Genomic DNA, 16428 nt, shown 5'->3' with positions numbered 1-16428 from the left:
CAGCAATCTCACTGGAGTTTTGAAGATGAGGTGGCAAAAGATTTAATTGACTTTTGCTGGCTTGAGTTGTTTCTTTGACTAAGGAAGGCTTGGAACAAAGGATCGGAAGGCTGTGCAGGATCACTCAACTCCACTTGATTTCATATCATTCCATTTCTGTTTTTCATGTTTTCATGTTTTTCATGTTGTTTCATGTTTTCATGTTTTCATGTAGCCCATTACATTTGCGTAAGTTAAAGCCTAAAATGTGTGTTTTTCAGGTGAAAACTTTGTGACACGTAAGATCAGCCGTTCTGTGGCAAAGATTCACCTTGGCCAACTGGAATGCTTCAGCCTGGGTAACCTGGACTCCAAGAGGGACTGGGGCCATGCCAGAGACTACGTAGAGGTAGGAAGAGACACTGACGCACAAGCAGAACCACACACGAGCCTGAGAAAGGGAAAACAGAGGTCATACGCAAATAAAGCATTAAACAGGGCAAGTTTTCCCATATCATTTGTGGGCGTAATACGCAATCTGCACGGAGCCTCTTATGACTCTCTGCCCAAAGAGAAACAGAGCTACAGCACAAAGGGGGGAGCTGGAGGAGAGGGACTCATGCTGTGAGGCCAGAGACTACACTCTGGTTTCCCACAACTCACCCGTGTCCCAGATCCCTCCAGGCCCTCATAGTCATTCCCTCAACGCCCGCAGAAGAAAGAGAGATATGAAGGGAACGGCGTGTCCTGGGGACGATGACAGAAATATGGTGTTTTTGTTAACACAGTGGTGCCAGCAGCAAGCAGAGAGGGGAGTGGGAGATGGAACTAACAGTGGGGTCACATCCAAGAGCAGATGGAACCTAGCGTTTCTGGATCCGTGCTCTCCTGCGTGTGTGTGAGCGCACATTCCTATGTGTGTAAAAAAGTGCAACGGGTTGAAGCCAGAACGTGTGTGGCTGTAGTTATTGAGATGAAAGGCTTGACAGGGTGCCATCTCTTCACAGCAGCCCCTTACTGTGGCCCTTGTTATGGTTAGAAGGTAATGCTGGTGAAGGTAACGGGGGTGCTCTTTGAGATGGGAATTGGGGTGAGGAGGTTATGACAGAGAGGTTCAGTGTAACAGCTGATCACAGCACTGGTCACTGTTCCAGAGCTGGGTGGTAGTGAGGCCTTGATTGTGTCCATCACTCTTCTATGAAGGCCCATTTGATCTGTCCAGGTGGTAGAATTTAGCAGAATATATTGATACGAGACGTCAAAATTAGTATTTTTCTGCAAGCAGGACATGAATATAGGCAGGTAGAAATGAAATCATAGAGGAAAATGACAGCAAAAGAGTTGCGGATGTAAGGTAAGAATGGACTAAAATGATTTAAAAAAAACAGAGAAAGAATTGCCTTCATTTCCAGTAATGCCAACATGATTCAAGACATTTACAGTCAGTTGTTTGACCTCATTTTCTAAATACGACTCTGCTTAAGAGCGATAATGGAAGAAACACAGTCGTATTCTGTACAACGACTGTTGTAATTGTTGGTGGGAATAAACTATGACAAGCAGTGACTTTGTTAAATTCTGAGTGGAAATGTGCACACATTTTTATTTCATTAAAATTGCACAAACAAACGTGAAACTGTTTGATCGTGTATAGTACAATTCACATTCTTCCTCACGAACGCCAGTGGTGCTCATGGAAAATTAAGTTTTTTTTAGTATTTCAGCATACCAGAGTGTTGAGGGGAAAACATGACATAATAGGTACAAAAATGGGCACAAAATAAACTCCTGTATTATCAAATTAGCCACATTATGATTTTTTTTTCATCTAATTGTCTTTTAAAATCAAATTCAAACATTATTTAACAAAGAGGTAAATCTGTGGTTGTGCACATTCATGCTACATGAAACGCCCTGCGTTCAGAGCCTGTATTTTGTTCGTTTGACCAACCGCTTGTCGTAGGATCTTCTGGGTTGGCAGTTTGGTGCGTGTGTGCTCACTGGCCTGTCCAGGGCACCCTAGTTTGAGATGCTCCAGGTTTCCTGTGGGAAAGGCTGACATTCCAGTTCTGGTGAATCAGGCTGCTCCTCACCCATTGCGTCTCCAGTTTCGGAAAGCTGGATTTCAGGAAGCCAAACAGAAGTCGGACGTGCTGAGGGGAGCTGGAGTTTGGGGGGGGGGGGGTTAGCAGGGGAACAGACGTGTGTTTGTGGTACCTAATGCGAGAATGAACCATCGCTTGTCCTTGAAGTTCAGGCCACCCTGCAGACAATTACTGACTGAAAGACGGTCACCACACCCCCCTCTTGCTGTCTCACTTTCGAAACATCGATGCAGTCGGTGTCAGGGCCTCGTTACTATGGCAAAGCTAAACAATGGGCGATTTGTAAACAGAACCATGTGTGTCGGCTTGAGGCCGACAACAGCTTTTTCTCTCTCCCCTCTCTCTTTCCCCTGTCCTCACTACACCCAGGACAGGGAAATTGCTTGTAATTGGCTGTGGATAGATTGTGGGTGGCAGGGGGGGCGTGCTGTGTGTCTGCTGTAATGATATCTGAAGGCGTACAGCCGGCAGGGCATCATCTCAGAAGAGTCTCGGGTGTCTCTTCTGGACAGACAGACTGACCGGAGTTAAGCTGCAGCTGCTGCTATTATTATTATTATTATTATTACTATTATTATTATTATTGTTGTTGTTGTTGTTGTTGGTATTAGTATTAGTATTACTAGTATTATTAGTATTGGCAGCAGTAGGAGTGGTGGTAATGGCAGAAACAACCAAAGTTAAAGATACCTTAATGATTTTTGTCCCTTTTTTGTTGCCTTAGGCTTCATTCTCCCCCTGTTTTTCCTGTTTGCATTTTTCTTCATTTCTCTGTTTGCAGGATTGTGCTACAAATGTTTTTTCCCTTATTAATCTTGTACCCCTCAGTGTTTAGTCCTGTTTTCATCTAATAACACGCTCCCATTTCTCCCTGACTATAGCTGGTGTTGCTGTTCTCAATGCAGTAGCACAACAGAAACTGTTGCCAGATGAGATGTGGGTGACCTTCTGACACAGTCCTGGCAACCTTCCTTCCCTGTTCTTGTCTTGTTCACATTTTGTTACTCTCCAAACCATAATAATGTAAAGGTTGCTGCTTGAAAGAGGCGATTTTAAGCTTTACCACCACAGTTGGTGTTTGTTTCTGTGATTGTACCAACACAGCAAGGTGTCTGGGCGGGACCTATGGGGCCATTTTTCTACTTTTGTATTTGTCTTATTCTGCTTTTGCTGCCACAGCTGCCTCTCTTCTCAGTAATGGTTACAGATGAGGCTAATTAGCCAATCACAGCCCAGATCAAGGCCAATCACAGATGATTGATGAGGGCAATGGGCCATTCATCACATGTTTTTGGCCAAGCAGGTGGCGGAAAACACGAGTGCTTTCCAAATGGGTACAGTGAACTCAATATTCATGTCTCCATTCTTATCAGAGTACATTAGAAATATATTTATATAGAATAGCAAGATATGCCAATGTGTCAAATGTTAAAGTCATCTCAAATGAATAGCAGCGTTTCCAGGTCTGTGTCATGACAGGTGGTTTCCTTCTGGTTGCGTGTGACTGAATGTTTAGCTGTGATTCAGGGAACTAAAAATACCATTTAATATACAGCTTTAGTGGTAAAGGGATAAACTGGGAGTAAACAGGGCAGAGAATAAGAGAGTGTTAGCTTTAATCACAAATAACCTTCTGACAATTTTGACCTGACACCCCCCACCCTCTGCTGCCCTAAAACACATATGTCCATATGTCCACTGCAGGTGATTAGATTGAGTAGAAACCATGAAATGAGACTCTGGCAGAGGCTAATGTCATTGCAGCATATACCACACAAGCAGGATGAGTAAACGAGAACAGCTGCGTGTATGTGTGCAGGTTTTGTGGCGTTAATTGCAGGTGAAATTTGACCCTTGGCCTTTGCAACAGTAAACTGGGGTTCGCCCCCATGTGGCTCAAAGCAATAAAAGTTCACTGAACGCCATGCAACAAGACTACACACCACACACACACACACACACACACACACACACACACACACACACCACACACACACACACACACACACAAGGATCTGACAAGTTGTGACAAAGAATATCACTTTTAACACTTATATTTATAACATTTACTATTACTGTTTTTATTGCTGATTAATTTTATAATGCTTGCACATTTACAAACATTTGTCAACAGAGAATTGGCTTGTGAGAAGTGTGTTATATACAATTGAAATACCAAATGACAGCAGTTACTACAGTAATTAAATAATATTGGTGTGAACATGACGGGGAAAGCTCGTTTTGCTAGGTTAAAGAAATGCAGCATGGAGATAAGATGATAAGGATAATTATTTGTGCGAGACCAAATAGGCGTAAAGGGAGGCAGAGTTGTATAAATCCTGAAGCATGAAGCGTCCGGAGTGTTTGCTAAGAAAAAGGCTCAGGGAGTCACCGAGCAGCATTATAGAGGATTTTCACATATAATTTAGAGTCGGGGAAGATAAATGCATGGTGTAAAAGCAACTCCCTCTTCTAGATCTATAAGAGAACTGATGGATGCTTGGACAGATTCTATATTCTACCCAGGGGGGTGCGGGGCCCAAGTGATGGCCCCATTCATAACTGAAGATTTTTGAACTGATTTATTTTACGGAAAATCTGGGCCGTCATAATAACCAGTAATAAATCAGGAAATAGCGTGTATGCCTTGGAATATCACCAAAACTAAACGGCGTCCTGAAAGTGTTTACGTGAAAGTTATGAAAATGTTTCTTTCCTTCGTGGTAGTCCTGAATGAATGTAGATGCTAATGTTAAAACGGTCAACAGTTGCCTTTCAATAATCATCATCATCACTCAAGAATTAATATAGACGCTTTGCAGGGAACTGATATTAAAATGATAAAGATTTGGCTGCAAGATTAAGTTTGTGTCCCATCGCATACAAAAAACACACATAGCGCAGGACCTTTTTGAATGGAGGAATTTTAGAGTGGTGGTTGTCAGTGATCACACCCTGGACCCTAACAGTCCTCCAGAACATTCCATGTATTTGCTCTGTGTGTCTGTGTGTATGTAGCAGCTGTCTTTCCCAGAATGGCAGGCATCAGTGACCCCCTGCTGGGTTTAGGATGAAAGCAGATGCTCTCCTCCCTCTCCTGATCTGTTTTTCTCTGCTTTCCCCTCACCGTCACCACCCTGTGTAACCAGAATCTTCAGCTTTCATATGAAGTCTGCAGGACAGTTTGCACCCTGCAGTTCTGTGGAAAACAGACACACTTAGCAACAAATGGATATCAAAAAAGATAACACAGATGCGCAGGCTTGTGGGAATAGATCCTAAAATGCACAAGTCTTAAAGTGAGTTTGATTATTTCATAAATGACCGAGGCTCTATAAAAAGGAAAATAGATAAATTGGTTAACTCTTTTAAAGGCGTTTAATGATGAAAAAGGATTCATGTTTTAGCCATAAAGTTTATTAATGTTTTGAATTTTTATCATTTTTAATACAGTTGCAATAGAAAATTGAACTCACACATAATAAAACAAAAGATTCATAAATATAAAATTACAAAACCATCCTTAACAGGTTTTAATACTGACGTTTTTTCCCCAGCTGCCACCCACCATATAATTAGTTAAAAAGGTCAGTTTACCTTTACCTATATGAATGTAGCTGGTTTATATTTAGTCATTTAAAATTGTCTGCTGGTTATCTATGTGCTGCCTTATACTTTACAGTGATCAATTCTATAGATTAGTTTGTGAGGTGCACAAAAGGAGCCAGAGATCATGAGGAAAAAGGGATGCATGTGCTGGGCTCTCCAGAGGGGGGCATTGGTGGGAAGGCTCTCCTCACTGCAGGGGGTGTAACAGGTTGGACCGGCAAGGGTATGAGAGGTGTGTGAGAGGAGCATTTTTAAGAAGAAAGAGGCCAGAGTTATTATTTTTTATAAAAATCTGATAAATTGTAAATAAAATATTAGTAAACTAGGCGAAAATACAAGTTGACTCTCTGAAAGGGAGCAGACGTAATCTTGTCTGCACAACTGGGGGGGGGTTACCCTGGTGCAACAGTCCAGCTCACAGCTTCATAAAGTGTGTGTGACTCTCAGCTTATTGTGCAGGAACATTTGACATAGACGCGTTTTAGGGAGTATCTTAGTGTGTCCAGGGATGATGTGAAGCCATCAGCAGTGGAGCAGACAGCACTGATGGAGGGATGTGGACGGGGAGGGGGTCATTTTCCTTTAATTGCCTGAAGAGTCTGGCCAACTCATTGAGTCTGGAATGCAGTATGACCTCAAGTCTCACTCTTTTACACTCCCTCGCTTGCACTGTGCGCCATCAGACGACCCAGCAGCTCGTGGGAAGATTCTCCATCCAGACGACAGAGTGTCGAAACAGACCCGATTATCACAGGAGCTATGCTGGCTTCGCAGTCCTTTCGCTTCCCCCGTCACATTTTTGTCTGGCGAGCTAATCTGACATTCATCTCAATGTCTGACACTTTGGTGTGTGTGGTTAAAGTTTTGAAATTATTATTATGTTGCTATGATTGAATAATTTCCCCCAGTATAATGAGACTTTAGCTTCCTTCTGTGTCCTTTTGAGTAGGAGCAGGGTTTTTTTTGAGTAAACATTATCTCTAAAGAATTTATGCAATGTAATATTAAATAAGTTTGATGAGGGGACGATGCATGCTAAAATATTAATGCTTAATATTTATAGGCTGATGCTAATAATATTAGACTATGTCGGTACACTAAAATCTAATCTCATTGCTCACTTTTTTTCCCCTAAAAATCTCAATTGTGTGTAATTATACATGTTGTTTCTCTCTATATACCGATCATCAAATATTACTTGCAGGAATCTTTCTTCTACACATTTTTATTTTCCACTCATTAGCCATCTCCAGCAGTACAGTGACAGTAAACCTTTATTCTTATCAGTGAAAGTCTGTCATCATTCTTACAATGCCAATTTGTTTTCATGTGTCATCTGCTTTTTTTTTTTTTTTTTTAATTGTCGCTTAATTAAATCCCCAGCTGTTACAAAGCTTTTATGGTATTAACTCTGGCATGCATTCTCATTTGATTTTAGCCAAAATGGGGGGCAGAATTGATGGACAAAATGATGTTCTTTTGCTGTTAGTAGGCATATTTAGACAATTTGCAGCTTGTATGTGCGCGTTCACATAGCAAGATTGGTGACCTAATTGGTGAGGAAATGCTGTTCTGAGGTGTTGGCCTGATGAATGAGGAGTGAAAGCGATGGCGTTCATGGAGCTCTTGCTTCACCACAATGGGGCTTTCACTTGCCGCTGCTCATATTGAACTGAATCCTTGTTAAAACAGTGCCGATGCAGGGCTGTGTATTTACTTTGAAAAGGTGGGACTTTCTTAGGGAGTGCCAGGGATCTCTTTTTTAATTAAGCAGCCCAGGCAATATGAATATGTGTAACCTGAGGGGAGGCCCTGGCTGTGACCTGCAGTGATAGCCAGAGCTTGTTTTCATTCTGCTCTCGCACTCAGAGTTACAAGCTTTGCACCTTATTTGACCTCACCCTGACCTGGCTGCCACCTCCTGCTGACCCTCTGCTGAATGCCAATTTTTTCTCATGTACTCCTTTCTTTCAATGACAGCTCTGTTCTCCCTTTTCCTTCTTGCTCTCCTATATCCTTCTACTTATTCCTTCCTTGGCTTCCTTTCTTAGCCATCCTCAAAATCCCCCTTGTCAGCCTCTCGTCAGTTTCTGGGCACATATGCATGCATGCACACACTCACTCAGTCAAGGTGAAAAATGTCATATTGGTCTTGACAGTTGCTATAAAAGGAGCACCCACTAAATGCGCAATCCTCTCATTATATGATTACTGACCCACAGCATGCAAGAAGCTCTGCCTTTGGCAATCACTTCTTTCTCCCTCACTGCTTTCGTGTGTATGCGCAAGGAGCAGAATAAAGGGAAAGTGTGAGGCAGAATGTGATGGTTGTGTGACACTTTGCTGGGAGATGTGGGGACGGGGAATCCCTGGCTTTCCATTGTAGAGTGGGAGTCTTGATGGCTCCGTGGCATTGGCATGCTCAAGTGTTTGTTTATGTCCGTGGGCAGATTTGGTGGCGGTGTTCAGCAGTTACGTTGAAAAGCCCTGGACCCTCTAATATTATCGAGTTACAATGCGTATGTATTTACGGGATGTGAGCAAGAGAGAAGGAAAGAGAATTAATAAGCACGTTTCTCTCTCTCATGTTTCCCTGACCTGTATTCACAAATCTTTTTTTCATGGTGTAATAGCTTTGCTTCATTGCTCTCCAAACCAGCGCAACCTCAAAGTATAGAGTTCACAGATTGGTAACTGCCATGCTTGTTTTAGTCCTTAAGATGCTGAGCTAGACTGGTGTGACGAGCACAGAGGTGGCAAACGCCGTCTCTGATGTGCTGGCCACGTGGCTGGGAGGATTTCGGAACGCACCGCATGCAATTTCAGAGCAAAAAAGACAACTGTGTGAAAGACTTGTAATGCCAGTCAAGTAAAGTATTGCTTTTCCCCAACGATTGAATCCAAATCAGATATCCTGCACTTCAACTCTGAAAGTGCGCTACAAGATAGCACCTTAAAATGACAAAGTCACCAACAAACAGCCTATTTTACCTGAAAAATATCCCAAAGTGTAGCTGTCTGTGATGTCACATGATGGGTGGAACAACTCTGATGAGGTCTTTGATGGCCTGGAACTGGAAATATGTGTGCGTCTACGGATCACTTGGAGCTTTCCACGATCACTGACACTCTTCGTTTGTTGCCCAGCAAATGCTACAGGGTGGACTGAATTCATCAGTGCTCTCTCTGTGTACTTCACAGCACATGTGTGTGAGCCACTCGCTCCTGAAAATAGAACAAGCCCCTAATTACTGCTCCAAACACAGGTGTGGAAAACTGGGCCTCCCTCCAACCAAATCCCAGACTCGGCGTCCAGGACACAGCATGCTGTGTGTTCCTGTTTGGAAGTCCAGCGTGCGTGCATGTACGCGTGCGCGCATGCACGTGTGTAAGTGATGCAGAGAAAGAAGAGAAAGTTTGTGTTGGTGCGCGACTGAGTCCAGACCACACCCTTTGAAGCCAGCGTTGCAGTGCGTTGGGGTTTGGGCACAGACACACACGGCCCCTCTGCTGGTTGGCTGGAAACCCTATACCCCACATCAGAGCTGCCACTCATGCATTATTCATACCCCAGGCACACAAACACACACTTTCTCATCTTTAGATTCTTGTCGTCTTTTCCTTTATATCTGGTGGCGTCTCCTTTTTTTTCTCAGACCAAAAACCTTGATTTTGTAAAAGTCTTGTCCAGGGTTTCTTTTTTAGGTAGGATTTTCACGTATAATTATTAACTTTTTAATTGATTCCTGCTAGTGTGACCACCTTTATGCAACAAAATTCATTCATTTTGTTGCCTTAATTTGTTTAAGAGAAAGTAATATGTGATAAATAAGCCTGTTGTGAAATAAAGCGCCCATCGTGTTGAGATATTGGAAAGAGAATCGGATGCCATGCCTGTTTTAGACCCTGGAAAAGTGACAGCCATTTTACGGAAAGCAATCTATCATCCTCCAATTTTGTCATCTCAGCCCCGGCTGGTATTGTCCCACAGTCCACCAGAACCCAAAATGAGCAGTTTCCAGTGAGTTTTTTTCTTCTGACCTCCAGTCCTAGCCTCCCTCTCAGACGTCAGTCAGATTGAAATCAGACCTAAAGGACAAAGTTGTTACCGACCTCCTGCTGCGTTGCCCATGGCTGCCAGTGAAAACACAGAAAAAGTGAGGCATAAGCTTTTTTAAGGACGGCAAGCAGAAGAGAAATGTGATGGAATTTGTTAAGTTCAATTTCAGAACTGGCTTTTATAAATTGTTTGGACAGTCAGCGTCAGGATACCGATGGCGGGTTTGAGCGAAATGATGTAATGTCAGCTTTTCTTTTTTCTAGAATGGCCCTGTCTTTTATTGGGCTAGGAAATCTTTCCTATTAAATTCTATTTCATGTTTATGTAGTCACATGAGGTCACTGTTGAATTATTGATTAGGGAAAAAGGGTAAAGTGGGCACATGTTGTGCATTTGCCAAGGAAGGGTGTTTCCACCACAAGTTGTTGCAGATTACTAGAGGTGACGCTTGGCAGGGAGCACTGCAGAAGGACACAGCGGGTCACTGTCGGAGAAGAACAGTGGCAGCTTTTGCCAAAACGCAGTGATGAATTATTCTTCATTTGTTCCAACTTAAGGTGTAGTTGTTCAAACTCTGGAAAAGTTACACCCCCATCGTACGCTCAGAGTGGTGGAAAGCCAGGAAGTTTGAGAGCAACAGAGAAGTCAAGTTTGACAAATGTGGCCAGACGCCATTAAAGAAAAATACACCCTTAGCATAAAAACAAAGGACATTGTTGATGTGTTTCAATAGCTTGTTATATAAATGCTTTAATACTGTTAGAGTAGCTGGGAGGCCCCATTTTGGGATGGGGATATGGTGTGTGTGTGGGCTGCAGCAGGATATGAGGACATCTCGAAGCAGCTAGCTGGATATTTGTTCACATTAACATGGATCGCCGAGTTCAAACAGACCCAAAACTGGGTTCAAGTGCAGGTCGCACGGTTGTTTCATGTGTCTGCATGTTTGCAGAGATATTTGAACATTTTTCATCATTCCTTTGTGTGATCAGAATTGATCAAACAGCAATTTTCACGAATGATAAATGTCTTAATACCCTTCAGCCAGTCTTGCTTAATGAGCTAATCTTAGCGACCACCAGTGGACTGAAACAGAACCGGAGCCTTCTAATACTCTAAGTCCCCCTGAACCAACCCACTTTTACCTCTGGGCAGGGCATGTCTACACACACACACACACACACACACACACAACACACACACACACACACACACACACACACACACACACACACACACACACGCAGCAGTCCTGTCAAAGGTTCACAGCTGGTCCTGTGTTGGACTGTTAGTGTATTCAGATGAATCAGATATGGGAATTGCAGCTCCCAGGTTGTTGTATATTTGCTCAGCAGAGCGAGACTCGCTCCCTTGTTCATACAACTGGGCATTACTATGAGTTATAAGGGGATTATTGGTGAACTGAGCACAGATTGTGGATGTAAACCCAAACTATTGTGTTTCATACAGCTTGCTGTAGATGGATAAAATGTATTAATATCATACTTAAGCCCCACTCTTGTTTTCTTTTTTTCTTTTTTTTTAAATGTGCTGATCCCTTTTCAAGCATGGAGAGGATTCTAGTGGTGTTTTAATACTGTATATACGGAGTGTGTTATTATTATACAGTGTTAAATACATTAAAGATCTTATGATCAGATCAGATCTTAATAAAGCTGGAATTAAATCCCATCAAAGATGAACAGGAACTTGGATTGGTATTTTATTTAGGAATGTTTTAATTCTGCAGGGACCAGATTTGGGGCAATCTTGACATTTTTTATTATTTTTTTAACCTTATCAGAATTGTTTTTTAGGCAGTTGTTCACCTGCTGCGCCCCAGCTATTCGTGCAGTGTGCTCCGAAATAAGTACTGTCAATTAGCCTGAGTTGTGACCTTGCTGTGTTTGCCTCTGACCCCATCCATCTTCATTATACTTCAGTTATTAGCTAAAGTTGTAATTGCCATGCCATTCGTGGTGCATGAGAAATCACGGCCTGCTGACCACGTCCTGGTGAGGTCCATAACTCACCAGTGTGGCCTCTTCAACCATCCGGTGCCAGCCCAGTCCTGAACTCACAGAGGTAGAGTGGAAAGGTTAAATGGTTGAGAGGGGAGAAAGGGTCATGGCTCCAGTTAGTGAGAAACAGTGCTATAGTCCACTCCCATAATTCTGGATTCTGTTTCTGATCCTTGCTGAGAATCATGGGAAAACATTATTGACGATTATTCATGCCTAATGAGGAGGAACCGACGTGGCCGAGACTGAACTGACAGCGGTTACTGATGCTTTATTTTGAGTAGAACAATTGACATTTGCAGCAAGATTGTGATTCTCTCGGCATGGACACTGTTTGAACACGAAGACATGTTTTCCTACAATGCTTCTCAACAGTTTCACATCAGTTACCAAAAACAGCATTTAAACCACAGTAGAACGACCTTTGATGATTTAACACTGCTTGCATCTTTAACTAAGGAAGATGATACATTTATTTTTCGTGAAAAGTCTTGAAACCAAATTAAGTTAGACTGTTTAGATTTAAATTAGTCCTTTATTGAAAGCAGATATTTTAGCATTAATATTGACAAATCAAGCAGAATGTCTTCTACTACATTCTTCAAGTTAAATGTAATGGTCTCCACCCACACCCCTCGCATTGCCTGTCAGCGTGCGAATGTGTCTGCTGGCAAAGTAACAATGTTACTCTTAGTTCGACCCGAGAGAGGGACAATGTTTCTGATCTCTAACAGGCAGCAGGAATACTTATCGCTGATTGTGTTGCAGTGCAGCGATGACTGATGAGAAGAGCTGGGCCGCTGAAAGCCAAGCAGTGCATTGTGTCTGCCTGAGCATTAACACCTCTCCATCTACTCCTCTGTACTCCACTTTCAGTAGAAGGAACCAGTGACAACTTGCCTGGGGCAAAGCATGTACACATGTATTCATGCAGAAGAACACTGCTTTATTCATGTTGTCACATCACATATAATGCTGTTTGTTTATTTAATCTACTGTTAATCTTGTTTGCCAGCCTATAGTGTGGGACACAGATGAGTTGAGTTGAGTTCGAGTGGGAGTGCGGAGTCGAAGGAACATCCCTGAGAACATATGTCTGTAACACAAACCACCCTCCGTCTTTTTCTGTGAAAGGCCTAGAGGTTAGAGGTTATTTGACAAGTGACCCTCAACATTCTCTGTGTCTTCACTTCTTCAGACTCCTCTGTCTGTACGGCAGTGTGTGTGTGGGGTAACAGCGCACGTTGGTGCCACATCTATTTGTTGTTGCATGTGGTGCCCGTGACATTCTGGCTCCTGTCGCAGCATCACAGTTGTGGTGTCACCAGAGCTGAAGCCTACAATGGGTTCAGAGGTCACATAGTTTAAACCAATGTTGCTGCAGCGTACATGGGTTAGTCCAGTCTTTTAGGCACCCACATATCAGTCTTGTTATTTTTTTTTTACATTCTTTTAATTCCCCACCTGACCATGACACTGACTGTGGTTATACTGACATACATGTAATGTAATTTTATATCGCAGTCTTTTGTTTTTGCGTTGATTTCTGAATCTTTACAAAATTAAGCACTAAACACAATATTGCACTTTCATTTTATAATATTTGCAATGTCTCAATTTCAGGTTTTGTCTGACATTTCTCTCTGACAGATGCAAGAGTTCTGTTGGTATTAAGAGAAATCATTCATCTTCCAGCTGGCATACCTTCTCCTCCCATAAATGCCGATCAACTGCCGGTGTAATTTCTCATGACCAGTCTCCCACGCCAGCAGCATGAGAGCTTCAATAACTTTTCATGTGTAACACTGCGTGGCCGATCAAAGGAAAGCAGATCTCACAAAACCAGAGTCAGGACAACGTTTGGAAAACAGTTGTTTGCAGCTGGTCACAGACAGGTGATTGTCTGTCTGCATGTGAGTTATGTCACCAGCAGGGTCTGTAGACAGGGGTGCAGGGCATAAATCAGAGTTGGTAATCTCCATAGGGATTAAGTGGGATCCATTCTTGTGAGACTATACTATCAACCTATAAAATGAATGGGTCACTGCCACTTAACCAGCTGCGTGCGTCTCCAAATAACAACTAGAGACACAGGAACACACGCTGCAGGCGATGCAGGAATGTTGCTTCCATAATTTCAGCTCTGAAGAGATGGCGGCCCTCTTTAATCCTGTGTTTGGGGATTTATGAGGACAGTCTGGCAGAGATGAGGCGTAATGGATGGTGAAATGTAACATAATTTCTCTTTTGAAGTGTTGGTCTCTAAGCATGCCACAGGTCTAGAAAAGGAAGGGCAGTTCCCGGTGTTGCTGGCCGCCATCCACCGAGTGATGATTTGTGTTAGATAGTGTTTGAAAAGGATTCTCACAGCTCTTGTAAATCACACGTAGCCGCACTCCTAAATATGGAACAGCATACCATTCTTTCTTTATGTTAATTTGTCTTCTTCTCTCACTCCAGCCTCTCTCACTCTTGCCTGTCCATTCTCTTCGTCTTTATTCCCCCTGAGCCTCATCAGTCATTGCACCCTCCTTGTTGAGACCTCTTTCGATGTCGAGGCCCCACACTCACTGAAAGACGGAGAGTCCATGACAGCTACTCTGTCACAGACTCCATTGGCACACAGTGGCCCCGGCAGCCACGCAGATGATGGGACAAATGAGTTAATGAGCCTCTTTACAAAGTCACTCACCGACACCCATGGATGAATTTAGGCATTCTCTGGTCCCGTCTTACAGTTTACCTCTTATTTTTGTCGTACTGTGAATTCAAGTAATGATTACAACACGCATTCCTTTGCTTTGCCATCACTAAGGTACAATAAAACATTACTAAACTAACATTATTTCGCTGTTTGCTGAAGCTTTTTATGTCACCTGATGTTCTTTTTACCTCCACTACCCTTATTTTTATGGGTTTCCACCCGCTCCTCCTGTCTCCTTTAGAATTTATTTATGCTCATGCTCTTTTTCAACTCTGTGATGGATTTAGTTCAGCCATGCTCAATTTCACTTGCCAGTCCATTCCCTCAGCTCTCAATGTCCCTCCTGGATCTGTGCAGTGTGCCGGTGACCCGTGTTCCCCCTGAAACGGTTTGGGACAACAGTGCCCTGCTGTCTGAGCAGGAAACATTGAGGAGGTGAAGCACAGGGGCAGGGGGAAAAAAACCCAACCTGGGTGTTCCATGACAGTGGACCTCTCAAATGTTATGCTATCTAATTCTCCTCAGCACAGAACAGCCGGTGAGAAGACGGGGAGATGAAACAAAAGGGGTGGAGGATGATGAAGGAGAAGAAATTGTGTTTTCACACCAAAAGGAAGCAGGAAATTATGGGCACGGAACAAGGTTTCAGAGGTTCTGTCAAGTTTACCTGGCAGCTTGAAAACCTGGAGTTGTCGTGGATTCATGTTAAATATTTGTCAAGTTAACCGTCTTTAAACCTGTTTTTAATCTCGTTATACAGACTAGATTAGTTCCTATATTTGGCCATTAGGGGGGTGCTAGAATCTAATGTGAAGCAAAAATGTTCCAATTTGCAAAGAATATGGTGTCCACACTGTTCTAAGACCCGGCCTCATAGTTGATTTATTAGACTGAGATTAATGAAGAATGATTTGAAATATTACATTTATTGTAGGAACCTCCAGAGGACACGATCACGGGTTTTAAAATATGTCTATTTCAAATCTTTTGGGGATAATGTCGACTTGTAAATTATGGCATGATTTCTTTTAATGCTGCCATGATATGACACGTGTTCCAACTGGAACCAATCAGAATATCCATCCCTTGTGGAAGTTTAACCATCTCTGCATCCTTTGGAACTAACCTATACTCAGATTTTGGTCTGGGTCTGGAACACATTCACATGAATAGAATCTATTCTCTTCTGCCTCCTGTCAGTTTTCCCCTTTAGTGCTGGGTGTGGCTCGATCCCACCCTGGCCTTTACCCCCTGGGTCTACCTCCCTGATGGGCACTACACACTGAGCTGTAACCCCAAACACCCCATCATCTGGTTCTGCTTGCTCATCCCACACCCTCCCCAGGGCTACAGGAAATAGCTGGAGAGTTTGTGGGCCTGTTTCCCTGCGGGGGGAATTAACAGGTGCACCAGTATTTGCTTGGTCTTTTCTCTATTACCACTGGATAATGGTAATAATAAACATGGAGCGGGGTAGCCTCTGTTCTCAATTTGCTCTCTTTTATGCTTTGTTCTAGATGTTTTAATGGAGAAAAGCATCAGAACTCTTCAACTAGTTCACAGTAACAAGTTTTAGTACCTTCTGCTGCACCTATGTTTTCCATCGCCACTGTTTTTCTCAAAACAACCAGAGAATCTCGGGCATTTTTTAGTTTCAGTTAAACAGTTTCTCCAAGTAAAGCCTGCAGGAGGTGTCGGTTTGTGGTAAACCGGTGATGCCAACTGACAGGCCTGTTAGCATCAGTGCTGTCTAAAGTGTTTTTGTTTTACCAAAAGCCACTGTCTGCTCTGACTGACGACCATTTTCCTCAGCTGCCATTATAACTGGTAGGTCTACCATCTTGTTCTCATGTTACCTGGGATCCCCCTTAAGTGAGTCATCAGATTGGGTAATAGCAGGAGAGAGGCAGTTTAATGGAATACAAGGTCATCTTGGCGGGTCGGAGGTTG

General features: G+C 42.9%; 1 protein-coding gene across 1 annotated transcript in view; it reads left to right on the top strand.

Moving 5' to 3' along the window:
- gmds (GDP-mannose 4,6-dehydratase) overlaps positions 1-16428 on the top strand; it is a 78836-nt gene that overhangs the window by 29073 nt on the left and 33335 nt on the right. The window contains exon 7 of the mRNA XM_057037732.1: positions 261-388. Within this exon, the coding sequence (XP_056893712.1) occupies positions 261-388 (128 nt within the window). The remainder of the gene's footprint in view (positions 1-260; positions 389-16428) is intronic.

This window comes from Takifugu flavidus, chromosome 7, assembly GCF_003711565.1.
Source record: "Takifugu flavidus isolate HTHZ2018 chromosome 7, ASM371156v2, whole genome shotgun sequence".
Classification (NCBI taxonomy): domain Eukaryota; kingdom Metazoa; phylum Chordata; class Actinopteri; order Tetraodontiformes; family Tetraodontidae; genus Takifugu; species Takifugu flavidus.
Note: the sequence above shows the minus strand (reverse complement) of the source record. Positions and strands in the feature narration are given on the sequence as shown.